This window comes from Conger conger, chromosome 3 (assembly GCF_963514075.1).
Source record: "Conger conger chromosome 3, fConCon1.1, whole genome shotgun sequence".
NCBI lineage: Eukaryota > Metazoa > Chordata > Actinopteri > Anguilliformes > Congridae > Conger > Conger conger.
The window spans coordinates 57,412,826-57,439,310 of record NC_083762.1 but is presented as its reverse complement, the minus strand read 5'-3'; the positions used below and the strand labels follow the sequence as shown (position 1 = coordinate 57,439,310).

Sequence of the window (26,485 nt, the reverse complement as noted above, 5' to 3'; positions counted from 1 at the left end):
CTAATTATACCCTTATATGAGTGACAGTAAAGGTTACAGGTACACAGCTTTCATAAAGGAATAATTACACTTTATATACAGGGTTCCTGTTACTCATGTAGAGCAGGTGAGGACTATATAAGAAAATAAGAATATTCTTGGTCATGAAGTTACTAAACAACATAACTGCATCCTGAAACTGCATCACAGATACAGTTTAGACTTAAAGGTACAATAGGTAAGATTTTTGGGTAAAAACATCATTACAATACTATTGTAAATCCCTCCCAGACATTGAAAAAGGCTCACTGACATGCTGACTCACCCTCTGCCTGTGTTTATAGTTCTGAAATTCAGGTTTCAGAAATATAAAGTTGACAGCACGACACACCAAAACATTGTATAATTGTACAATAATTCAAGCTCATTGGTTGAAAATTGGTTCTAATTGCCGCAGCCAATGGCGTTTCAATGTCAGCGTGTTTACAGAGAAGGGGGAGGGATAAACAGTGTTGTGGTTTGAAGGTGTTTGTCGTTGCTATTCCTCTCTTGAACGTTAGAAGTACGAAATGACCAATTGTACCTTTAACTGCCACAAAGTAAAATCTTTTTAGCAGCTAATATGTCTGCAAATGTTATCCAATGTGAATATAAACGTTTTCTTTTTATGCAACCAGGCACAAATAACGGATTTTCCGGTGGCATGCTGTAATCACAGAACCAGTGACCTTCACAGCTTTGCTGCCCTTTCAGCAGAAAGAGTAATGGGTTCACAGTGCAAGGGTACACAGGTATGCAAATGCCTGTGCGTTTCCAGAGCTGGTCTTACCCTATCAACTGACTGCAAGAATGAATCCAGATTGAGAATGCTGTATACCAGCATCTAGAATCCAATTCCCAAATCAATATGTCGCTTTTGGGGTCACAAATACCAATGGGTTCAATACAGTCTTTCCTCATACGAGGAGGAATTAAGCAACTGAAGTGAAAAAGTATTATGTACTTTTACATAAAAGTATTTCAGGTGCTTACCAAAACCTGAAATCATGCCAGTGCTGTCAAACTGTAGTCCTGAAGGAACACTGTATCTACCGGTCAGAACAACAGCGTCCTATGATTTCTAGGCTTTTTTCTAAAAGCTTGCATTACATTGTGGTTAATTTATGGTAGATTGTGGGTACTTTATGGGTAATTATGGAAGATTTTCAGTGACTTAATTAAATGCAATGGCTACAGCAGCACGTACTGAAATGTAACACATTTGCTTTGGAAATTTACATAATGATGCTCATTTAATCACCATAATTAAAAACAAAACACATATTGTATGTTCTGTCAAAAACACATGCAATATGAGGTGTATTGCTTTTAAATCATTGCATGGTTTCTGTGACAAAATTCAATGCAATATACACCATTTCATTTTTCTCTGTGACCAGTGGGTGCCGCATACATGACACAAATGAAAGCAATCCTCGTCATTTGTTGTGTCATATTTATTGAACACTAGAGTGGCCTGTATTGCTTTTCAAAGTCAGTGTGGGGTTTTCGTGACAAGATTTAATGCAATACACACCATTCCGGGTCCAATGGGTCATATAAGTTTATTGGGAAAAGGAAATAATGCAAAAAATATTTGCCTATTGGTTAGATGGACAGGGAAACATCACTTTTTCCATTGTAAATAGTTTAAAATATCATCTACAAGCCAATCATTCTTCAGTCAACTTCAAACAACCCATCAGCTAGACTGGTGGCACATACTGTACAGTCCAATGTATATTTGGACAGTGACAATTTCTGTTGTTTTGGCTCTGTTTGGCCACTCAACTGTGTGTGTATTCTTGCATCATTAGTTCATGCACAAGAAAACTCAGAAAAGGTCTAGAGTTTATTCTAGGTGTAGAAATTGCATTTGGAGCCTGTTGTTTTTGTCTCTCAATATCCCAAATAAGTGTCAATGCCAGTAAAGCAGGCCAGCATGGGGACAGAATACATCAATAAATCAATAACCAACACATTGGGTGTGTCAAAATCAACACTTTTTGCTTCATTGTGAAGAAGCAATAATGCACTTCACAAGTCCAGCAATAGCAAAACGCCTGGTAGACAGTTGTAGGGACTACAACTTCCACATTCCCACAGGAAAATTCCGTGACGTCCACCACGAATGACGTCTAACTTGGTTCAGCCAATCCCGTAATGGCGGGAGCAATAAACGGTTTTAATTATTAATTAAAATACAAAATTTGTGGTTAGATATTTCTGATAATAGTAATTTTATGAGACTGATTACTTTTTGCAGTTATACTGCTACACAACGTTTAACTGGCGCCCCGGTTTCATAGAGAGTAAAATCCCTGCGTTATTTGGCGGCCCGTGCGAGGACCCTACATAATTTGGAGTCCCGTGCGAGGACCCCTACACAGTGGAAGACCAACATTGTGGATGACCCCTTTTCAATTGTTGAACAGATCAAGAACACTCTTCAGGATGTACCACAGATGCCTCAATGATTAAAACAAAAAGAACACATCAGCATGACATCAAGATGCAAACCACTGGTAAGCCTCAAGAACAGAACATCCAGGTCAGAATTAACTCAAAAGTACATTCAAAACTCTCATAGACAGATGAGATTAGTCTTAACCTGCATCAAAGTGTGGAGTTTCCTTCTTTGTTTCCTTCTCCTAACTTTCAGGAAGACTCATCTCTTCACACTGTACCTGTCTCAGTATTTTAGCCCCTTTGTACTTAGTTTAATCTAGGACCTTTGCATTTGTATTTATCCTGGTACTATAGTTTCTTATCTTATTACTTACGGACCTGGCCTATTTCCCATGTGAATTAGACTTAATGTTCATAGCTGTACAACTGATTCTCTATGAATTGTACTGTACTTTATCCAACCTGTGGTTTGTGCCTTGGTTTTACAACCCTCACCTCGCCAGAGACTCAGACAATAAATGGCATATTCTAACAATCCTTCATACCATTTCTTATGTAAAATAAATAAATAATGTTCCAATATAAGAACAAAAATATACAATATTTTATATTAAAATAACAGTTGTATAAGTAAATAAGCTTTTCTGAACATCCGTCTGGACAAAAATATGTTGGGACAGTTCATGACATCTGGGTGCAGTTTTGGGAAAACTTTACCAAATTCTGTATACAAGTTCACATCCAGTTTGTGTACAAATATAAAGTAGTTCTGGGTTGGTCCTTGACAAAACATAAGGCGTTTTTGTAATGTTTTTGTATTTTAGTGTATCCTTTATGTACACAGGATGTACATGCTTGTTATGTCTCAAATTTCTGAATGGTACAAGTTTCTTCTTTAATTTAACTCTTCAAGCATGTGTGAGCAGTAAGTAGTCTTTGAGATAAAAACACTTTTATAAGACTAGTATAAAATAGGTGGAAATTGTCCTCTAGGGGAGCAAAGTGGAAAGGGTTAAAACTCAATTTTATAAGCTCACTTTTAGCTGTGGTACTTGCTTTGACTGCATTTTATCCAACTAGGGTTTTGCTAGTCACTCCGTCTTATTTTTTCTTATTGTGTATTTATATTATGTTTTATGTCCATTTTATTTCCCTAATGAATAATGTCCTGTTTCTATTCATGCTTAAATCTTTTTTTAATGTATGACCTTTTCAATGTGCAAAAGGTGCTATAAATTAATACAAGTTATTATTATTCCCTTATGTACACTGTAGCATAGCATAATAAGAGACCCACCCAGACAGAAAAGAACATATCTGTTTTTGCCATTATTGCTAGTTGCAGTGATGTCATGCTGAGATTTAGGGTTAAAAAAAAAGAAAGTGGCTCTGGGTGGAATTGAAATTAATGAGCGTAATCAGCTGCAAGCAGTGAACGAGGCACGGGCAATTAATATAAACGGGCTACGAATGGCCTGCAATCTGCATTGAGATGCAGCTGAGCCATGGTGGACAGCAGATGTCCTGGAGGACAGCTGCTGCTTTCTGCTTCTGTAGAAAGGCTGTGCGGATAGCAGGCCAAACACAACCTGGCAGCCTCCTGGCTGGCTTTGATGGGCAGACGATTTCCTTATTCAGAGCCTTATGGAGGCCTCGGTGAAATCCACAATTTAAATGTGAAACTGTACAGACTCAATATATGATATACATATGCACATAACATACATTATTCATACATGCTTTAAGCGTGCATATGAGATTCATCTTTTAAGACAGGGGTGGCATCCAGCCCTGGACGGCTGCAGTGTCTGCAGTTTTTTGTAATTTCCGTACCTTTCAGCAGCCAATTAAGAAAATTGGTGTACTCTTTAAATCGGGAACTGAAGTGAAGATAATTTCTCAGAGAATTAAGGCTTTCATTTTCTCTGATGTGCTTTACGGAAATTTCATGAAAAAAATATTATTTTCATTAATTCAATTGTAGCGTGACAGGTCAAATCTTTGAAGTACTAAGTGTGAACACCTGGCCACCGAAACTAAACTGTGGAAAATGAAAAGTTCAATGGCAGAACAAATGGCAACGGGCCAATCCTGCATTGTGCCAAGTTTGAGGGAAAATTGTGAACTCAGACACGTTTTCAACAACCTTAACTGAGCAAGTTATCCGCTGCAATAGTGTACATAGCAGAGGGACGAGGTGTTCAAGAAAGCACTCCAGAGTTTAGGCAATGTATCATCCACTACAGTAGACCAGAGGACACACACATATACAAATACAGTGGAGGCCTCCGGGGAATCCTTAGTTGGTGGCTCCCTGACATTCCCTTATATTCTTAGCCTTATCTTCCATCTTCCTACTTTCCAGCTCACCAGCGGTGGGTGTCAAAATTACAACAGTGAAGTCAATTATCATCTCTCCTCTCTTAAAGACACACCACATTACCTCTACATTTACGTTGCTCTCCTCTTTCCCCTGTATTCACACCTCATTATCCATTATCTATCTTGCTGCTTCTAAAAAAAGGGAGGTGCTGCCTAATGTATGGAAAAAAAAATCACTCAACAATGTAAGTCTTTCACCCTCTTGTGGTGAGACCAGCAATCTTCAGGCCTGAATAATAATATTTAATAATATAAGCCATATAAATTGCTACAAACTCAAACAACATTCATACTGTAACAAACCAACTGCCTTTTCTTAAGATAGAAATGTTATACAGTAGGTTTTGGAGTTAGACAAGATCAACTTACCAGAAAAGTATACAAAAATTAATTAATCTTTAATGATTCCACCAAAAATTATTTCCCACAGATAAAATGTCCTACCAAAAACGGAGGTGTTCAGGTTTTATACAAAACGTCCCCATTGATAACCATGCTTTTTTCTTTTTTTGTATAGACCAGTGCAGAACGTAAACTATAGCTTTTTATTCCAGCCACAACTGTAATCATTGAAATGGAGAGCCTTCAATAGTCTAAATGAGGGAAGATTTACCTCCTTTTTATGTTCCTGCTTGTTAACATTAGGTTCATTTTATCACATACCAAGATCACATTTTTTATCATGCTGGCTCCCCCCAGTGGTGGAAAGAGCTTCCAGCAACCATTATTAACTTCAGGTCCACCAACCTCAAACACCAGTCAAATGATCCCATATTGCCCTCAAGAACAGCAATGATTTGTCAAACCCAAGATAGAAACATGCATTTTGTTCCGTTACATTCTATGTACAGTACACATTCACAATCTGTATTTATACTTAGGCATTTACCCAGAGCAGCTTACACGGTTTCTCGTTTACATAAAATCCATTTATTATATAACTGAAACAATTCAGTTCAGTTCCCTAAACACTATGCTACAGTATACTAGGCCCTAATGTACTTCTATCTAAAGCCATTAAGCCTCTTCACCGTGATGGCTAAGATTAAATCAAACTCATGAGCAGCATGACCTGGAACACACATGGAACAATGTAATGACTAAGTAAACTACCAGCATTGGAATGTTCTGTTGTGCCATGTTGGCCGGCTTACCGACCTGTGCCAATGCAACTGTTCCAGGATGCTGCTGCCTGCCTGATCTTCAGCCTGCTGAAATTCAAGCATGCCGTTCCACTTTTAAACACCATTCCTGACTTCTAGAGGCACCCGACATTCAATTCAAGTCACTCTTTCACTGCCACACCAAGCTTCATATGGTACCGCAACTTCCAATGCTCATACCACCCAGACATAAATCTCTTCCTCTTATGGTCTTTGTTTTCCATGATTTTCATATTTTGTATCATGATCACAATGCTTTAGTAAGCTGTGGCCAAATATACAGTCATTGTTTTCAAGTAATTTTTTTTACTCCAAATGAGGAAACCTGGATAAAGTGTTTTAAAACAAATGAAGACACTGATTTTAATAATCGACTATTCCACATGAGAACTTTATTTCAAACATAACTGAAGGTTCATTTAAAAAAAGACAACACATAAACCATTGACCTTGTTTTGAACATTTACACAAGATATAAGGAATATAAATAAGACTGCTACTGCTCAATGGAACAGTTACAATTTTCATGTACCAAAAAAAGGGTACAGAATTAGACCAGAATGTTTACTCCTTTTGACTAAAATGTGTGTCATGGATTAGCTCTCTTTACCTGAGGGGGTATGGCAAACAGTCCATCGACTTGGGTCTTACACCCTGTGTATTATGCCTGGCAAACACACAGGGTTCCCACTCAAATCCAATTGACATTTTTCATAACTTATTATTATGTTCTTGGTGCAATAGTCAGGAGCTATAGGGCCAATTCTTAAGGTAGATACTTGCATTTTGATGCACATTAACTCTCCATTGGAAGCATTATACAAATAAGTGGACTATTCTATGAGTTTGTACTATCTGCACACTGAAATATCAAGACCTTAGCCTTGTGAGTTTAGCAAGAAAAATGCATATTGCCAGCTGTACAGATTTGTTAAGTGCTCATATTTTCCCTGATTTCTCAAAGAAAGTGGAATATTTGACCACTTTCCATTTCCACTTTACAATATTCAAATCTTTTTAAGGACTGCAAAAACCAATTTGCACTGCAAAACTATTGCATACAATAATCACAATAATTTGCCCGTCTGGAAGAATGCTCAATACTGAATAGTAGCAAAACTTGAGAGCTAATGAAGCTGCCTCTTGGGGCATTGGGATAATTAACAGTGCAATTTATTTTTCCATTGAAATACCAACCCTCTATATCCCAATTCTGGACCTCAGCAGGATGTGATGTTACAGTTAAAAAGGGTGCCTTGAGGTTTAGGTAGTGAGCATACAGTGATGGTCAACATTATTGTAGCGTGAACAGAGGGCTGAGTTTCTATTCATTAAGACAAAGCAATATCGATGAGGGTCTTAATTAAACCTTAATTAAACCATTATTCACTTTGTGCCCAGCTCTGTCCTTGGACCACAGATTGTGCCGTTACTGCAGTGATCTGAAACACCAGCCCTAAGGGCCACAATTGCTGCAGCTTTTTTGTGGTTTCTTCCCAATCCAGAGCCAATTTAGGCCTTCGAAACAAGGTACGTAGACTCTTTAGAGAACTTTTTAACTTAAATAACAAAGTGCTGTGGAAAAACCAGCAGATGCTGCAGCTCTCTGGGACTTAATTTGACATGCCTGTACTACAGCTTCTGAAGCAGAAAGTAAGCCAGGCCCAGGCTTTGCGTCTTTCAGGAATTGGTGCTGGCTCGGGCCAGGACTTTCAAATTGGGAACTTGGTTCCGCTAGAGTTCGTCCAAGACGTCAGGAGTGCCATGACATGCCCCTGAGCACCTAGGTACTAAGCTTCATGCTGAGATTTTAATTCTTAAGTCTTAAGAACATGAGTCCGTCTGCTCCTCACATTGGGCTAGTGAGGCTCAACCACAGCCATTGAACTGGGCTGGTCTGTGTTCAACTACCCTTTCTTCTTTTTTTCATTTAATCAGGCATTTGCACCTGTAAAGTGTATATGAACACACACACGTTTATGCATTGTTCCAATGGTTTTCTCCACAAAAAACAGCTAAATAAAATCGGCTAATATCATCGGGTGCTGAAGGTAAAGCAAATGGGTTTCTATGTTGATCAAGCCCAGTCCGACTTCCCCTCGTCATCAGAGTCAAAGCCAAAGAGAGTGGCACACTTGTTGAGTGACAGGTGGCGCTGCAGCTCCTCCATGCAGCTGAAAGAGGAGAAACAGCTGGAGCAGCGCTGCAGGGTAGGGGGGCGGTGGTTTTCAGGTGACGGCTTCCTGCGCTTTGGCATGCTGATAAAGCTCTCATCCAGGTAGGATGAAGGGGAGAGGCGTATGAAAGGCCTACTAGACGGCCCAACATAGTCCAACTGCTCGTTTGCTTTTGCCTCTGCGTGAACCACAATCGCCTCCTGCTGATCAGTGGCACCTCCCGTGGAGTCGTCTGTGCATCTGACCTCAGAGAACATACCGTCTCCGTCCGGTAGATTGGCAGCCCTGGACTCTCTGTGAGTGGAGATTGTCTGGTCTGTTACCCTGTCTTCACGATACCCGTTTGCAAGCACCTTGTCTGCTGCCGTCATGCTTACAATCATTTCACCATCCTTGTATCCAGCTGTGAATTTTTCAACAACTTCAGCGTCTCTGGGCTGAGAATCCACCTCCTGTTGGCTGATTAGAGCCACTCCCATGCTTACAAAAGTGCAACGATCGACAGCGCTGAACTCGTCCTCCTTCCTGCTCTGCGGTTTCCCCATCAGAACTGATCCATTAACTTCCTGAACAGCTGCTTTATCTTTCAGGGGCACTGAACCTTCTTGGTTTTTCAAGTCTTTCAGTGTGTGGTTCAATGTCCTACTGTTTAAAGGAGCCCCATAATAAGCGTCATTTGCTAGTTTCCTTTTGTGCCTGTCATCAGGTGATAAAGATGCTGTAAACTGATCCAAGGCTTCATAAGTTATATTTCCATGGACACTCTCATCTTTATGGCTAGCTTGTGCTTTCATTTCCTCAATATGGTTTGCTACATGGTTCTTTGCAGTCATCTGGCAGTTGAACAGTTTTCCACAAAACATGCACTTGAGCTTGTCCCTTTGAAGGTGAGCAGAGGCATGCCGCATCATATTTCCCCCTTTGAATTCCTTGTCGCACAGACAACAGTGAAGAACTGGGAAGCTTTTCTCCATTCTGACAGTGGAAACAGCCGGGAGTTTGGCTGAAGCCTTTTCTGATTCGGTGCCATTTGCATGCGACAGCACAGAGGCCAGGACTCGTTTCCGTTCTGGTCCAGGAGGTGAGGTGGTCTGGGATGCAATGCAGTTACGGACATGAATTGAACTTGTTGGAAGTATTGTTGTCTTGCCAGAGATGTCTTTTCCATCTGGAAAATGTAATGTGCTTTCAGGGGTACCACTGGAGCTAATGGGGAGGTTAACCACGTCTTCAGCTTGTACAACCCTCTTAGATATCTCCAGATCAACTCCTGGTTTGGAAACCTCAACCCCATCTGTGGAGATTATTCCAGTACCAGACGGAGGCTGTGGAAGGACCAACTTACGGTCATCTCCAGAGCTCTGCTGCCCTAGCTCAGTGCTTTTGGACCAGCTCACTTTCTTTGGCACACTGGCTGAGTACCTGGTGGCCCCTTTGACTGGTGCCCTGTGGATTTTAGAATAGCTATGCAAATGCTGCACAAATTCTCCATTTCCCTTAATAAAATGCTCCTCCAAAACTGTATCCTTGACCACCGGCGGTGTAGCCAGACTGTTTGATTTGATCATTGGGTTCTCGCAAGGTTCGGCGTAGGTCATGCTCATGGAAGCATCCTGTCCACTAACACAGCCCTTGACAGGAGTATCAGATTCGACAATGTCATCCTGATGAAGACTTTGCACTTCCTTCTCTTGCTCTAGGGAGGATGAGTCTATCAGTTCATTGTCTGGAAAGGAGACTTCCAGAACAGAGCAAGAATACTGCTGCGAGGACATTTCTTCCATGTTGTCCCTTTGCTCGCATATCGCCATTGCACCATGTTCCTTAGGATGTCTGTCATTTGGGAAGAGGTGTGTTTTCTTCCCATGGCGTACTGTGTATCTGGGGGCATTACTTGCCACCTGAGCCTTGCCCTCTTGCACAAGCCAACGTGGTTTTCTGCCACGTCGTTTCTGGGTCTTCTTCTCTGCCTGCTTGGGACAATGCCGTTGCTGTCTATCCAGACACTGAACAGAGGTTTCCTGAGACATGCTAAGCTGCCTGAAAGACCATCTCAGCAGAGATACATCCGCCACAATGAGGACCCGCGACCCGGGCTTCCTGCCTCTCTTCTTCACATGGGAATCTATGGCAACCTCTGGAGGTACAACGATGCGTTTTACCAGAGGCTTATTGGTCTTCCCCACAAGCTGCCTTATCCCCCGGGTAGCACGACGGCCTGAAGATTCCTGGTGCACTTTATGCGGTTCTTTCACACAGTGATTCAGTATCCACCTGTGCTCATCCAAATCTGCAATTTCTGCCTGAGCCTCTTCCATGACCTTCTCGCTCATCAGCTTCAGGCAGTTTGTCCTCAGTGCAATTAGGTTGCAGAACTCTGGGTCGAAAAACAGCCCCCTTTTCAGAATCCGGAGCATCTCAAAACGGACATGGTTTTTGACAGGGCCATAATCGACCTGGTATTCCTGGTCAGGATGGGTGTAGAGGAGGTACACCGTCTTGTATGATTCCACAGAACGTTCCAGAAAGAACACCAAGAGCGCGCAGGCCCGGCAGACTTCCAGGTCGTTAGGTAGCAGGTAGGCAATGGTCTTGTAGAGAAGTGCCTTGGTAACATGGTCATGGCGAAGGTCCATTTGAAGAGCACAGGCACACTGCTCTACACAGAACTGCAAGCCTTCTTTCCCCAGCTGGCAAAAAGAGACATATGCAATTTCACCACAGCAATTTACTGAGCTTTTTCCAGCATTGTTTGTTTCACGAATGACTTCACTCCACTGTAGTTTTTCCTATCACTCATGTACTGCATTTCAATACTATTTTACATATAATTCTTGTACATTATCAATCACATTCTCTTAGTACACCCAATTCATTCAGTGCCCAATTCGACTAACAAAAAACATTTTCTATGATTCATGCAAAAGTTCACAAAAAACTCAAGCACTTGACATGAGCAAGGTATTAATCACAGTATTGTTAGGTTGTTTTTTGTTTTTTTTCACGATTTCTTTTACCATTCATTGCACAAGTGAACAACTTCCCCCACTCACTTCTGCTTTGATGACTTTCAGGAATGGAAAAATAGATTTGACATTTTTCGCAGATAGCATCAGCTGCTGGCATTGTTCCAGGAAGCCTTGTTTCGAAGGATTTTCCCTGAGGTGCAGTTTGCTCCATATGAAGACCAGTTCCCTGAGAAAAAGGTCAAAAGCATGAATAACTTACTATTCCTGCACAACAATAAAAATATGTGTAATAAATTTTACACTTTCGTTTAGGCATTCAGCAAACACTAACACGGAATGACTTACATGGCTTCCTTTTTTAAAACATACAATCCAATTATGCAGCTGGATATTTACTGAAGTAATTTATGATTAGTACCTCTTCAAGGCACTCAATGGTCATACCCTGCCTAATTACAAGGCCATTTTATAATCATTATACAACACCATTGTCCTCTATGTTCAGTTTCACAATATATTCAAAAAGAAAACATTGAAGGGTGCACTCAAACATACCACAGGTAGTACATGTCTCCAGTCTGCAGCTGCTGTATAAGGAAGGCTTTGCAGAGAGCCAATAGCAGGTCATCTCTCTCCTCGCTCTCTGTATTGCAGATGATTTCTACAGCAAGTCTCCCATCAATCTCAGCCATCTACAGAAGAGCAGGGAGATGCATTAATCCACATATTACTGTACACTGAAAAACAGTTACATGCATTATGCTACAGGTCGCACTGGCCCACACTGTGAATATACTCAGCCTAGTCAAATAATCCCAAAATTCCAATTGTATTAAAACAGTTCAAGCAAGCAACCATTATTAGTAATCAAATGAATGTATTTTTGAATTTTATAAAGGTGGCCATAAAACATTATTGAACCAAACTGACCTGCAACATCATGTTTCTATACAAACAGACCTGCAACATCATGTTTCTATGCAAACTGTGCACAGGCATTTCAAAATACTGTGGGTGAAAGCACTCCACATACATTCATGATCTGAAAGGATTAAAAGCCATAACATTTAAAAAGAAACAGAAGTAGAAATGTTGGTCAGTTTTGTCCAGATCTGCACCAATTTTCCTTCTCTAGACGAATGCAAAATTAAAGAAAGAACACAAAGTCTCACCCAGCAATGGCAAAATGTCTAATGCACACACAAATACATAAAAATTCAGAGGAGAAAATGATCATACTTCTTTGTGCAGACGGTCATAGAGAGATGCTTTCCAGAGGCATATCAGGTAGGCCTGGTGAAAGTACAGGTGTTTCCCCAGTGCTGGGTGTTCTATGCAGGCCTTGGCCAGGGCCATGGCTTCCCCAGTGCGTTCACATGCCAGCAAGTATCTTATACGCAACTCCAAAAAGACTGGCATTTCAGAGCTCAAGTATCGCTCCACTGTTAAAAAAACAAACAAAATCAAAATGTGAGCCTGAAGTGATGCATTACAGAAGTGCAGTGTAATGGCAATGAAACCAAGAATGAGGTTCAGACCTGGGTCAATTACGTAATTGTTTTAGATTCAAATACTTTTCTATGCTTTAATGAGCTTGTCAGCTGTATTGTAATCTATGAAACCCTGCCTTGGTTAGTTCAATTGCACCGGGCAAGATCAATTGAGCACAGAAAAGTATTTGAATCTAAAACAATGACATATTTTATCCAGGTCTGATGAGGTTGCAGGTTAAAATCTGAAACTGAGCACAGCTCTTGTACTCTAGAGCAAAGAATTTAATATTTTTTCAGCAAATACTCAGCTGTATGGATGAATGTGAAATAATAAACACATAGAAATGTGCTTGCAAGCAGTCCAAGTAACTGGATCAGGGTGTCTGTTATACAAACAGATCAAGGATTGTTCAGCATCTTATTTATCTAGGCGAGTCACAGTGAAAGGAATTTCTATTTCAAGGGAGCCCTGACAATGTGCCCCAGTACTCTCCAGAATCAGAGATCTTCACCATCTGTGATCCGGGAGAGCTACACTGCCTCCTGGGTGCACCCAATCCCAAATACCTATTGACCATGTGTACCTGTAACACGTATGTAGCCTTTGCTGACACTGGCACAAATGAAATGGCCGTATGCGTGTGTGACTGCCTGAAACACTGACTGCTTTACCTTCCTCCTGAGGCTGGTCAAATTCTTTCAGGATCGCCTGTAGCATGGGACTCTCCCATGGCCCCCCATCTTTCATGACCAGCTTCACCTGGAGCAGGTAGGCATTGCTATGTCTCCCCAAATTAGAATGACAGTCCTGCGGAAAAGAGAGTAGCATTAAGTGTGGCGAGTGAGTAATCATGAACACCAAGTGTGTGGCTGTGGGTCTGCAAAAACAGAGCTGAATTTCCACAAGAACACACAAATTAATGTATTTTATGCTTGGCAAAAAAACATTTAGTGTAATGTGATCAGTTTTGAACTGATAAACTCCCAGTCAGAGGAAACCCTCACTTATGCCCACAATTTGTTTGATGTAAAGACATTACATTTACTCCTCAAATATTTACCCTAGATACAGCATCAGCAAAATGTCACGACAGACATGTCAGACAAAAGTATAGACACAGCAAGGCCAATTTCTTTGTTTTTGCAATACACTGAATACATTTGGGGTTGAGATAAATAGATGAACATGACGCAAGAGTTCAGAATTTCAGCTTTTACTTCCTGGTATTTACACCTAGATGCATAACCTACATAACATAGCACCTTTGGTTTCAGGCCACCCATTTTTAGCTGAGAAAACATATTGGAACAGAGTGAATTTAAGTAAATGAAAGTAAATAAGACTTAATATTTTGTAGCATATCCCTTGCTTGCAATAACTGCATCAAGCCTGCAACCCATCAACATTAGTGAGCCCACTCCAGAATAGTGAGATTAGTGAGCCCACTCCAGAACCAGCCATGCAAGCCCAAGTCATGATGCTTCCTCCACCATGCCTCACAGATGAGTTTGTATGTTTTGGATCATGAGCAGATCCCTTCTTCTCCACACTTTGGCCTTTCCATCACTTTGGTAGAAGTTAATCTTCGTCTCATCAGTCCATAAGACTTCCAGAACTTCCAGTCCAGAACTTTTGTGGCTAATTTCTGTACAAATTGTAATCTCCCCTTCCAATTCTTACTACTGATGAGTGGTTTGCATCTTGTGGAATAGCCTCTATTTGGCTTGTTTGTGACGCAACTCACTGATGATTTGAGCTCTCACGATATTTCTGTCACCAACTGCTGTCCTTTTCCTTGGTTGACATGTGCGATGTCTGTTGCTCAGCACGCTAACGGTTTCTTTCTTTTTCAGAACATTCCACGTTGTTGTACTAGCTATCCCCAATGCTTGTACAATGGCTCTGATCAATTTCGCCTCTTTTCTGAAATGGCTTGTTTTTCTCCTGGAGACAGCTCTCTGGCCTTCATCTGTTCTAACACAAATGCAGTATTCACAGGCAAAACCCAATGCAAAACCAAGAGGAGACATTCAGAGGCATTTATGGTCTAACAAATCTATCTAACAGGATACCTCTGGGCAATAAGAAACACATCACTTTGTTGTTTGTTTGTTTATTTGTTTGTTTAAAAAGAAAAAAAAAAAAAGAAGAAAAAAAGGCCCTGGTCCTTATCTTTGTTGTACGGGTAGCAATTGAAATTGAACTTCCCTCTAGGGTCTTTCAGCGCACTTATTCCTGGTCATGGGTATGCACTTTGTTGTACGTCGCTCTGGATAAGAGCGTCTGCCAAATGCCAATAATGTAATGTAATGTAACATCAGTCACATGTTCCAATACGTTTGCTCACCTAAAATTTGGGTGGTCTGATACAGAAGGTGATATGTTCTAAGTTGTTTAACAAATCTAGATAAAAATACCAGGAAATATAAGCTGAACTTTGGATCAGTCATCTCATGTAGCCTACACCTTTTGACCTCAAACTCGGTTGTCTTCAGTGCATAGTAAAAACAAAGGAATTGACATTGCTGTTCCAATACTTTTTGAGGGGATTGCAGAGCTAGGCATAGTCTTCAGGCATCTTACCTGAAAAGATTCAAGAATGTCTTTCAAAGGATCCTCCAGGAACTCATCCTTTCCAAAAAACAGCAACAGTTCGAAAAAGCTCCTGTCAGGGAAACAACGGTTTCATACAACCTTTTCTAACAAAGACAAATGTGTGAAATCAATCAACTGCTACACCACACAATGCATGCAAAGATAAACTGACTTATCAGCAAATTAGTACTGCAAAACAAGTGCAGTGGAGGTTTACGTACAAGGCAAGGCTGCTCAGGACATATTGCACGTGCTCGCAGTTGGATGGTAAAGAGACCGTACTCTGGGTGAAGCAGCACAGTGCTGTACGCAGCACCTGCAGCTGGGGCAACGGCACCTGCCATCGTGTGCTGTATTCCTCCACCAACTGTAAACAGACAAAAATGACCATCAATCGGGGCGGTTCTAGAAAACACTTACTGGGTGGGAATTGTGAAATATCGGTTGGGCTTCCTTTTCAAATGTAATGAACGCACTTTATGCACCAACTTGACCATTGTTGTGAGCAGACAACCAACGACGTTTTTGAGAAATTGAAAGATTGTAACTTCGACATAGGGAACCATAAGGCTGAATCTTAAACGTGAACACATTTTCAAATAATGCAAACTGCATTTGTGCTATACAGTTTGCACCAGCACATGTCAAGTGAAATAGTGTTAGAACTACAAAACTGTGCATGCCATAATTTAGTCATTGAACAGCATTGTCTTAGGCACTGTAAGAGCATGTAGTGGGCCATACCCATGATGAAATATGGTGATGGGTCAATGTTTTGGGGCTGTTTTAATTCTGGTTAAGTTCAATATTATAACGGATTCCATCAAGTATCAGGAAATTCTGGCCAACAATCTGGTTGCCTCTACCACAAGGTTGAGACTTGGCTGTATGTGAACTTTAGAGCAAGATAATGACCCAAAACATACAATGCCCACAGACATTGTTCTGTGACAACAAAATCTATGTTCTGCAATGGGCATCTCAGGCGCCGGAACTGAGGCAGCGCAAACACAAGAATGAGAAGTATCTTGCAAAGATCTGCAGAGTTATGGTCCAAAACCCCAATGTGTTCCTTAACTGAGTCAAACATCACAGGAAAAACTATACTACTACACCAGGGGTGCCAATAATGATGAAACTTTGATTTTGGTGAAATGTACTTTCTATTAAATGAATGTTTGATTTTGGTTGGTTCCATGGAAACATTTATATTTATATTTTTGTGCATTGCCAGTCAGGGGTGTCAATAATTCTGGAGCCCATTGAATATGTATAAAGTAACACAATACTCAAAAGATTTAACTAACTGTGATACAATGATAAAATTAGTTAGCACTTACAGTAAATGGCATAAGTTACAAGCATTGTTAATTTCCAAAAGGATGTCAAATGAGGTGAATGATAAGAATACAAGTGTCAAAGGAGCCAATAATAATACTTAACGTAAGTTAACGTCAGGAAAATTTCTGATATGGATAATAATAGTTATACTACACAGTATAGAGGACCATTTCTAAAACTTAATATTTCACTCATCTTGCAGAAAATGTAAAGTTATTGTTAAGGCAGTCTCGCCTCAAAAACGTAATAAAGACAAACCATAACCATAACCCAGCTAGCTAGCTAGCAAATGACAACAAGACCGTTCAACTGTCACTAGAACTTAGCCAGCTAGTAAATGTTAGCTATGTCAGTCTATAAATTTAGTGTTTGGTCGGAGGCTTGTAGCTCGCTAGAGATCAATTATAGTTAGCTAATTGTGTTTACATTAAATATAGGAATAATCATAGGAATAGTTAACGTTACACTAAAAGCTGATAACGTAGCGTTAGGCTAGACTATGCAAATGTACATAGCTAGATAACTAAATACAATTACCGGTATCTTGAAAAACGTCCGTTATATTTTCTAAACGATAAGACGCTAGCTAGAGGCTAGCTGGTCATTATAAAGCTAGATACGCAAGACTAAGTTAATGTATGAGTATTAGCCGGCTTTACAGATATACACTAACGTTAGCTAGCTAGCTTTCACTAATGTAAAGCTAAGTCTTGTCTGCGAGAAATATTTCATAGCAAGCTAATTAGCTACCAAGAAAAGTGCAACCTCTCGCTTGTTGGTTAGCCTGTTGGTTAGCCAGGTGGCTAGGTAAGTAGCAAGCTAGTTGGGTTTTGTGCCATTTGTTCGCGACCAATTTACCTGTGATTAACATGCTTCAAATGCATGCACTTACCTCGCAAAACCTTGAACAGTAGTTCTTGCTTTGTAAATCACAGTCGCTGCCAAAGCCACAATCCAACAAATGATCTAATTCTTCTTTAAACCTTTCTGAATTGAAGTCGCTCTCCTCTTCCGCCATACTGTCAAACGTACCTTGCTCGTAGTACACAAAGCAGAGGAAAGGCAACTTCCTCCACGACTCGTTAGATGAACTTTGATTGGATGACATTAACGTCAGTCTTTCGCGCCACTCATGTGTTTCTGTACAGAATGCCTGATAGGACATAAATATAGTTTGCGTTCATAATTGCAGATTTCGCAAACCTGATTTATTCTGCGTTTTTATCTCTTGATTAAATTGAAGTACACTACCAGTACGGTCACTTCATTGTTCAATTGATCCTTATCTTATGTGCTAACAATTGGTTGATATAATGCTTAATAATAAAGAGACCAAACACTGAAATGTGTGGAAAATGTGAATGCACAGTGCTATTTTATTTCTCTGACAGCTTAGCTTTAAATACCTTAGTTGTCTTACTTTTTTTACTGTCAGTGCAGATGCTAATTTATCTTCCCATTTACTTGTATATTAGTCCAACACAGCACAGCACAGAACACACCACACCAAGCACATGAACCTGGTGCAGAGATACCACTGGAATCATTCTTGGTTAATGAGGCATGACTGGCATCTCAAGTGTTAGTCCAGGAGAGTTGCTACATGTTTTTGTGGTCTGCTATCAATCGCAATCCAGTTGTGGTCTATAAAACAAGTTTTGTAGGCTCTTACACCTATCAATAACTTGAACATACTGTAACTGAAAATACATTTTTCAAAAAAACAAACAGCAGGAACGTTGACCCTCCAGGACTGGTTTCCAGGCATCTGACATCCCTTCTATATAACTGAGGTAAAGTCTGCCCCACAGTGGCTCCTACATGCTAATATCCAGATGGACCATTCAGAGCCAACCTGGTATTGCACAACATTCTGTTGGTACTGGATAGGAGTTGTGATAAATACCTGCTGGTGTTTTGGGCCTGACCACAGCCTGCTGGAAGGTATGTGTCTGTTTATCTCCTGAACATTCCTCAGAAGGAGACAATTGTCCAGGAATATGTAAAGTAATTACACAAAGAGGATGGCAAGTAATAAAAAAACAAGTATGATCCATAATGTTTGGAGGTATTTTTTCTTGATTTGAATCTGTACTCCACAATTTTAGATTTGCAATTAAACAATTCACATGTCCTCTGAGACCTAGTTTTTTACAGGTTAAACATGTTTATCTAATAGATAACCCCTCTTGCAACCCCGCATTTCTTTCACGAGACATGTCAGAAAATGTCCCGCGTATGGCTGGATATGATATGGTTCAGGTATATTGTCCGATATTACAAGAATCGATTGTATGGAGTAACCGCACAATATCACAATATGCACAATATGCTTTATAATATAGAAATATAATCAGAGTACCTGGTGGAAATATACTCTGATAACTGAAAGGTTCAAACTAAATAGTTTTCTTTTTTTGATGACACTGCAACCAATTAATCAAGCAATAAATAACTATGTGAAACAAGAATACATTTTAAAAGAAAAAATAACTGAACATTATACTTAACTAGATAATACAAACAAAAAGAAATCCATCCATCCATCCATTATCTGAACCCGCTTATCCTGATCAGGGTCGCAGGGGGGCTGGAGCCTATCCCAGCATACATTGGGCGAAAGGCAGGAATACACCCTGGACAGGTCGCCAGTCCATTGCAGGGCTCACGCACCATTCACTCACACACTCATGCCTACGGGCAATTTAGACTCTCCAATCGGCCTAACCTGCATGTCTTTGGACTGTGGGAGGAAACCGGAGTACCCGGAGGAAACCCACGCAGACACGGGGAGAACATGCAAACTCCACACAGAGAGGCCCCGGCCGACGGGCATTCGAACCCAGGACCTCCTTGCTGTGAGGCGGCAGTGCTACCCACTGCACCGTGCTGCCACAAAAAGAAATAGATATTTATAAATGTATTCATATAATCATTGCTAATTATTATTTTTTGACTACTGATGTAGGTGGCAACCTGCCACCAAAAATGTTATTATATTGCCTCTAGAACAAAGGTTATATTCCAAAAGTTACAACAGTAAATACAGTAGTATAATATATAGATATTAACATTTGTATTTTATTGCACAAACAGTAAAAACAACATGGAATCTATAATAATAGCACTATTCATGTTTGTTTAATTTTCAATTTGTTGCATGTTGTCCTCAGTTGCATGGAAATAAACATCCTCAGCAAAAATGAGTGTTGCATGTCTCCCCTACATAACAAAATAAAGAAAATGAAATGATCCTACGTTCATAAATAAAAGTTATTCAACAGAGAGTGCTTAATTTCAGCGATTCAGAGATTTTGGCTTCACCATGTAAAAATGAATTAAGAATGTAAGAATTTCTAAAACATAGTCTCCCATTTCGTAGGTGCCATACTGAAATATTTTGGAACAATGGCTTCACAGGTGTTTCTGATTTGTCAGGTGTGTTCAACCGCATTCTTAGTGCAGGTATAAAAAGCCATCAGTATCTAGTGTTGATTCTAGGTTATTGATTGCCTTTGGAGTCTGTTATTGGTGTTTGTGTTGGAAATATAAAACAGAGACATAGGCCGAACAATAGGCTTACCAAAGAAAAAAAAAGACTGCTTGGAAAGAAAAAAGAAAAAAGAGAACACTGGGTAGCCAAGTAATTACAAAAGGGCTGGTAGGCCAAAGAAGACCTCTACAGTTGACGACCAACAATTCTTGCCATAAAGAACGTGGAGTGCAATTACAAACATATCTACAGATCTAGAGAGGCTAAATACAAACCACTAGTTAGCTGCAGAAACATGGAGGCCAGGTTACAGTTTGCTAAGTATTACCTACAAGAGCCTGCAGACTTCTTAAAAAAGGTATTTTGGACAGATGAGACCAAGATTGAATTATCAGAGAGATGGCAATAGCAAAGTGTGGAGGCCAAATTGAACTGCCCAATAACCAAAGCACCCCTCTCATCAGTGAAACATTGGCAAAGGTATGGCTGCCACAGGTGCTAGCTCACTTGTCTTTATTGATAATGTAATTGCTGATAGCTGTAGCAGAATGAATTCTGAAGTGAACAGAATCATCCTATCAGCTGAAGTTCAATGAAATGCCTCCAAACTCATTGGTCAGTGCTTTATCTTACAGTAAGGCAATCATCCCAAACATACGCCACATCACATCACTTCCTTCATAATGATGTTCCAAACTATTTGTTTAGGTAAGCTCATTGTTTGGCATAGGTCTCTGACTTTTTCAAATTTCTCAGCCTTATAATGGATTCCTTGACTTTCAGTGGTATACTTCTGGCCCTCATGACAGAAGCAAGTCTAGAAACTGAAAGTCTTCTACCTGCACTAAGGAAGCAATTGAATACACCTGACTACTGAGCTGAGAAGCCAACTGTCCCAATTACTTTTGGTCACCTAAAATGGTGGGGCTATGAATAAAAGGCATGTCATTCCTACACGGATCACCCAATATTGATGTAAATACCCTCAAATTAAAGGTGACAGTCTGCACTTTCACTCACATTCATTGTTTCATTTCAAATCCATGTGCTGGTACAGAGCCAAAAGGACATAAATTGTCACTGTCCAAATACTTATGGGCTGCACTGTATACAGATATATACAAAGTAGTTTAAATATAAACTATTCATTTTAATAATGCAGGTTTGTAATGCATTCTATGGTTGGAATTCACAGCTGAAGTTTAAAGGAACAACAGGTGGTGGCAGTATTTACAAAGCATTTGTAACAGAATGCTGGTGGGTTTAGAAAATGGGGTTTTCGTTATTTTTTCCAAGCTAAATATTACTGAGACACCTTAGAGTGATGGCATATATCTTTGATGCATTGTGGCTATTTGATATTTTAGGGAATACACCACATATTTCATCAATTTAAATTATATGTGATTGTGGCACAATAGTTTCATATAGTTGAATAAGCAGTGGGCTCCATAATGTTTGTGACAAAGTCATGTGGTTGCATGTGATTAAAGTGCACAATATCATTGTACTTTATTTAAGCTTATATCATTTCACCATGGAGACAGCACTAACACCATACCCCCGTCCCCCAAACCCTCCAACTAACACCATGATGACTGGGACATGTTATGCTAATTAAAGTAGTCATGTTTAGTATGCATATCTTTTGCATGCAGTGACTGCTTGGAGTCAACTACCTGCACAAGTAAACACACCTGACTAATCAGGAACACTTGTGAAACCATGTGTCCCAAATGTTATGGTGCCCAGAAATGGGGGGGGACAATGTATTAAAAAAATGCTGTAATTTATACATGGTGAAACCAAAATGTATAAAAATACAGTTTTATAAAGGCTGAGAATGTGCTCTTTAACCATATGTGAATTGTATGTTTACAAATTCCAAATTGCAGAGTACAGAGCCAAATCAATTTGGAGTGACATTGCTGAATATACACTCAGTGACCACTGTATTCTTGTAGACCTATACACCAGCTTGCTCGTGAAAATATCGACCAGTAATAGTCATGTGGCAGCAACTCAATGCATAAAAGCATGTAGATATGGTCAAGAGATTCAGAGTTGTTGTTCAGACCAAAGAAATGTGATCTACTTTAAGTGACTTTGACCGTGGAATGACAGTTGGTTCCAAACAGGTTGGTTTCAGTATCACAGAAACTACTGATCTCCGGGGATTTTCATGCACAACAGTCCAGAGTTATAGAATGGTAAGAAAAACAAGCAAACAACAACAACAAAATATCAATTTCTGTGGCCGAAAATGTCTTGTTAATGAGAGAAGTCAGAGGAGAATGGCCAGACTGGTTCAAGCTGACAGGAAGGTGATAGTAACTCAAATAACCACACATTACAACAGTGCTATGCTGAACATACAACACATTGAACCTTGAAGTGTATGTGCTACAGCAGCAGAAAAACAATACATCAAATAAATTCCTAATACAATGGTCTCTGAGTGTATATTAATTGCATATAGAAGAAAAATTGGGGAAACTGCAAATTTGAGAGGCAATGAAAGAGACTGAAACAGTAACAATAAGGAGTTGTTTTGTGAGTACTGGTCTAATTGCCACTACTATTGCTACCTTATTATTACCAGTATGAATACTACTAACTCTAGTGCCACTAGGAATGTAAATGCCTTTTTTAGTGTGATGAAAAACATTAATATTCCTATTTACAACATTCTGGCTACTGTGGGTATGGAACAGGGTAACAAAACATCTGCATGGCTAGTCAGAAGGTTGTGTTGCAGGGACAGGACTCCACAAACAGCTGCTCCTTGTAGCTCCAGCTTTTCTCTGCCCTCAGTCCCTAATGGGGACATATATTATGTTGTGTCATTGATGAGAGGGAGCACAATTTTAATATCATATTTAATTTTTGATGATTTCGTAGTTGATAAAGACAATTGCAACTCAATGTGGGTGGTAATAAATTATGCCCAGTTACCAGGTGCACACATGAGGGAATTTCGGGGAAATAAATTGGCATTCTACAATTTACATTTTTGTACAGAATCTGAGAAGGCTTATGCATGTGTTGCAATTCTTATAACACTTCCTGCAACCACTGCAGGAAGCTTCAGACAGTTACATTCCGTAGTCCATCCGTCCTGTATTGAAATAAGAAATGTGATCTGTGGCATTTCAAAAATATAGCCTAAACACATACTACTATGTACAAATGGGTACCGTTAAGTGGTACATTGTCCAAAAGTACAATAAGCATATTTTCATAACCATTATACAGTCATATTCAGTAGTTTGCTGTATCCAGTAGTTGTGTTTTGCTGTGTAGGTTGTTAAAATATTAACTTGCATGCTCACATATTTGACAGAAAAATATACAGCAAAAGCTGATAGCTGTACATATACAATAATGCATGTATCTATACATAATACAAATATTTTTGAAAAATAAACACAGCTTATTCAACTACAGCAACAGTATACACAAAATAAAGAGATCTGGTAAAGTGCCAAACATTTATAGTGACATAATAGCAAAAGCAATCTTACAATGTCCAGTAGTGAAAAACATTCATATTTACAACTCTGCAATCAGCATAACCAGGGAACATGTACAACACATGACATAGCAGTGTTAATTTTCTACCTACAGTTTGTAATACCTCGAAATGTAACTTTGAAAAAAATGTTACACACCTATAATCTCTTTCATTTTTGTAATGTATCTTTATTATTTTTTATCATTATTGCTGTTATTATAGGGGCTACCAGTAATTTATAATACCCTATTTTTTCTGTAGATTTGTTGAAAATATTCAACCACAAAAGCATTGCATTTGTTTTACAAGTATCAAAGAATAAATGCCCATTTCATGACTTGACTACTCAAGAAACAGTGTAAAATAAATGCCCATCATGATGCGGAGGTGGGATGCATTATTTTACCACAAATCAGAAACATTATGACACGACTGGCTGTTGAGTGCGGTACAGTGAATCTACAGGCATGGACTGATATATCTTGACAGTGTCATAGCCAAAAAAATATCACCATTTCACAGTATCACAGTGTTGTACACCTAAAATGTGTTATTGTGTAATCCGACCCTATCTTAATTCATCAGGGGGCTGCTTCACCACCCACATCCTGCAGTTATTTTTTGATAATCACACGACCTCTCCTGGATTATTCCTTAGATATTTTGTTTAATTCTAATAACATTTAGTATTGGATACTAGTGATAGTTTGAGCATGCACACACACACACACACACACACACACACACACACTAATAGACCTACCTCCTCAGGATGACCTACCTGGTAGCCTTGAAATAGCAAATTAATAATAGATTGTGCTAACGTGGCTGTTATGTACAAGCCCATCATTATTGCATCATTATATCTGGCATGAAAACATGAAAACATGAAAACGACACTCTAATGTCCGGTTGTGCCCATGAAATACAGTATGACTGCAAATAAAATAATGTGAAAATAATTCACACATAAAAAAACACATTTGTGAAACTGTTGCAAAGGAATGTTGGGTGATGATATGTTATATATTGTACATATATATTGTATATATTCTTGTTGATTGTACTCTTAAAGGGTTCTGATTTTCTGCATGTTTACACTAGGACTTGGAACTATACTGTCCTCTCAGATCCTCTTTGCACTTGTTCTTGTGTTTAATTTGCACTTTGTTGTACGTCGCTCTGGATAAGAGCGTCTGCTAAATGCCATGTAATGTAATGTAATGTAATATATTACATCCCTACAACAATATGGCTTAGATTTACATATGTTTTTTGTGTTGTGTGATTTTATTTAATCGAACAGAATATTCAGGAATAAAAAGTGTTTATGGTGTAGCTCAGGGAATACTGTATACATTAGCTAGATAGACAGTGATAAGTTAGCTAATGTTGGGTATATATCCTCCCCAAAATGATTTCACAAATTTGGGGCGACATGACTCAGGCAGTAAGAGCAGTCGTCTGGCAGTCGGAGGGTTGCCGGTTCAATCCCACGCCTGGGCTGTGTCGAAGTGTCCCTGAGCAAGACACCTAACCCCCAAATGCTCCTGATGAGCTGGTTGGTGCCTTGCATGGCAGCCAATGCCTGTCGGTGTGTGAGTGTGTGTATGAATGGGTGAACGAGAAGCATCAATTGTACAGCGCTTTGGATAAAGGCGCTATATAAATGCCAACCATTTACCAATTTCAACAATATAAATCAAAACCGCAATATAACATCGTTCAAGAAAATCTGTGAAAAATAAACAAAACACATCGACTCACATAATTTCAGGCAGCTTTCAAACCTGCTTTGTGGTGCAGTTGCACATAATTATTGGTGAAATGATCTGTGATTCACAGGAATGTGAACAAAAAAGGTTTGCATAGGTACAGTAGGTCACCCTGTGGGGTAGGATTATTTATCAGAACACTGGCAATCTAGCAGCTCCTTTTGTCCACAAAACCAGGGACAAATCTGTCATTTTATTGGGTTGGTAACATTCACACATGACAGTACCAGTAGGTGAACTGTTGTCGGAACAAGCCCGGTGAGGTAGCTAGAGATGTTAGCTAATGTTAAAAATAGTAAAAGTTAAAGCCCCACTTTTAAAGCCCCACACGTATCAGTGATCTCTTCCTGGTTTTAGTATCTAAAATGACCACAAATCATTCACAAAGAGCAGTCCCTAACCCTGTCCCCAGAGCCCAATTCCCCCTCCAAATCCTGTGGTCAGCTCTCTATGTTAACGTTTAGCATATCATTTAGCATATCATCCGATAGTTATGTAAAAACATATATCATGTCATGTGGGTAATCGTTTTACAGACCTCTTGGAAAAATTGTAGTTAGACACTAAAATTGCAATTGTTTTACTTGAATCAATATGTACCACAATTTGAAAGCTCCAGGATGATACGGAAAGCTCAAAGGTTTAAGGAAGAAAAAGCAAATGGGCCATTACATTTACAATATCTTCATCACTGTCTAGAAATGTGTCCTGTAAAGTCTGTGCTGAATATGAGTTTTTGTAGTCCTTAGTATATTTATAATAATAATAATTATAATAATAATAATAATAATAATAATATCTGATACATTTGGAACAGTGTGACAGATAAATTTCAGTGGCTTAAGTACTGTACATTTGTTAAAATATAATGTACCATGAAACCAGCCCATGCCTGTCTACCAGCCGCAGGTATTAGGCTTACTTATTTTTGGAAAAACAGTAACATTAAAAAATACCCCCTACGTAAACAGAACATGTATTACGTTCACACAATATATTTGCATTATATGAGATCCATGTTAGGTGGTAGATTATGGTCCAGCACTGATCTAAATGTCTAATGACCAATCAATATTAGTGAACTCAAAACATTCACTGTCCAAAGCTTCAGTATCCTGGGATTTCTGCCTTAGAATTTGAATCATATAATCAATT

The 26,485-nt window shown here is 39.4% G+C and overlaps 1 protein-coding gene across 1 annotated transcript; it reads right to left on the bottom strand.

Annotated features, from left to right (window-relative positions):
* Positions 1 to 6,333: 6,333 nt before the first annotated feature.
* LOC133124423 (zinc finger protein 654-like) lies at positions 6,334 to 17,579 on the bottom strand. The gene is made up of 8 exons (XM_061235625.1): positions 17,441 to 17,579; positions 15,429 to 15,574; positions 15,196 to 15,277; positions 13,284 to 13,419; positions 12,358 to 12,560; positions 11,674 to 11,810; positions 11,203 to 11,344; positions 6,334 to 10,839 (listed from the first exon to the last, which is right to left on the bottom strand). Exons 1-8 carry the CDS (start codon positions 17,564 to 17,566, stop codon positions 8,050 to 8,052), a joined length of 3,762 nt encoding a protein of 1,253 aa, XP_061091609.1. The 5' UTR covers positions 17,567 to 17,579; the 3' UTR covers positions 6,334 to 8,049.
* Between the last annotated feature and the right edge of the window lie 8,906 nt (positions 17,580 to 26,485).

Bases quoted from the DNA above. Each gene is read 5' to 3' on its own strand.
- LOC133124423 (XM_061235625.1), bottom strand. From the start codon at position 17,566: ATGGCGGAAGAGGAGAGCGACTTCAATTCAGAAAGGTTTAAAGAAGAA. The intron at 15,575-17,440 runs GTAAGTGCATGC...GTCTGTTTACAG, and splicing joins ACTGTTCAAGGTTTTGCGAG to TTGGTGGAGGAATACAGCAC. The intron at 13,420-15,195 runs GTAAGATGCCTG...TCTTTTCCGCAG, and splicing joins ACATTCTTGAATCTTTTCAG to GACTGTCATTCTAATTTGGG.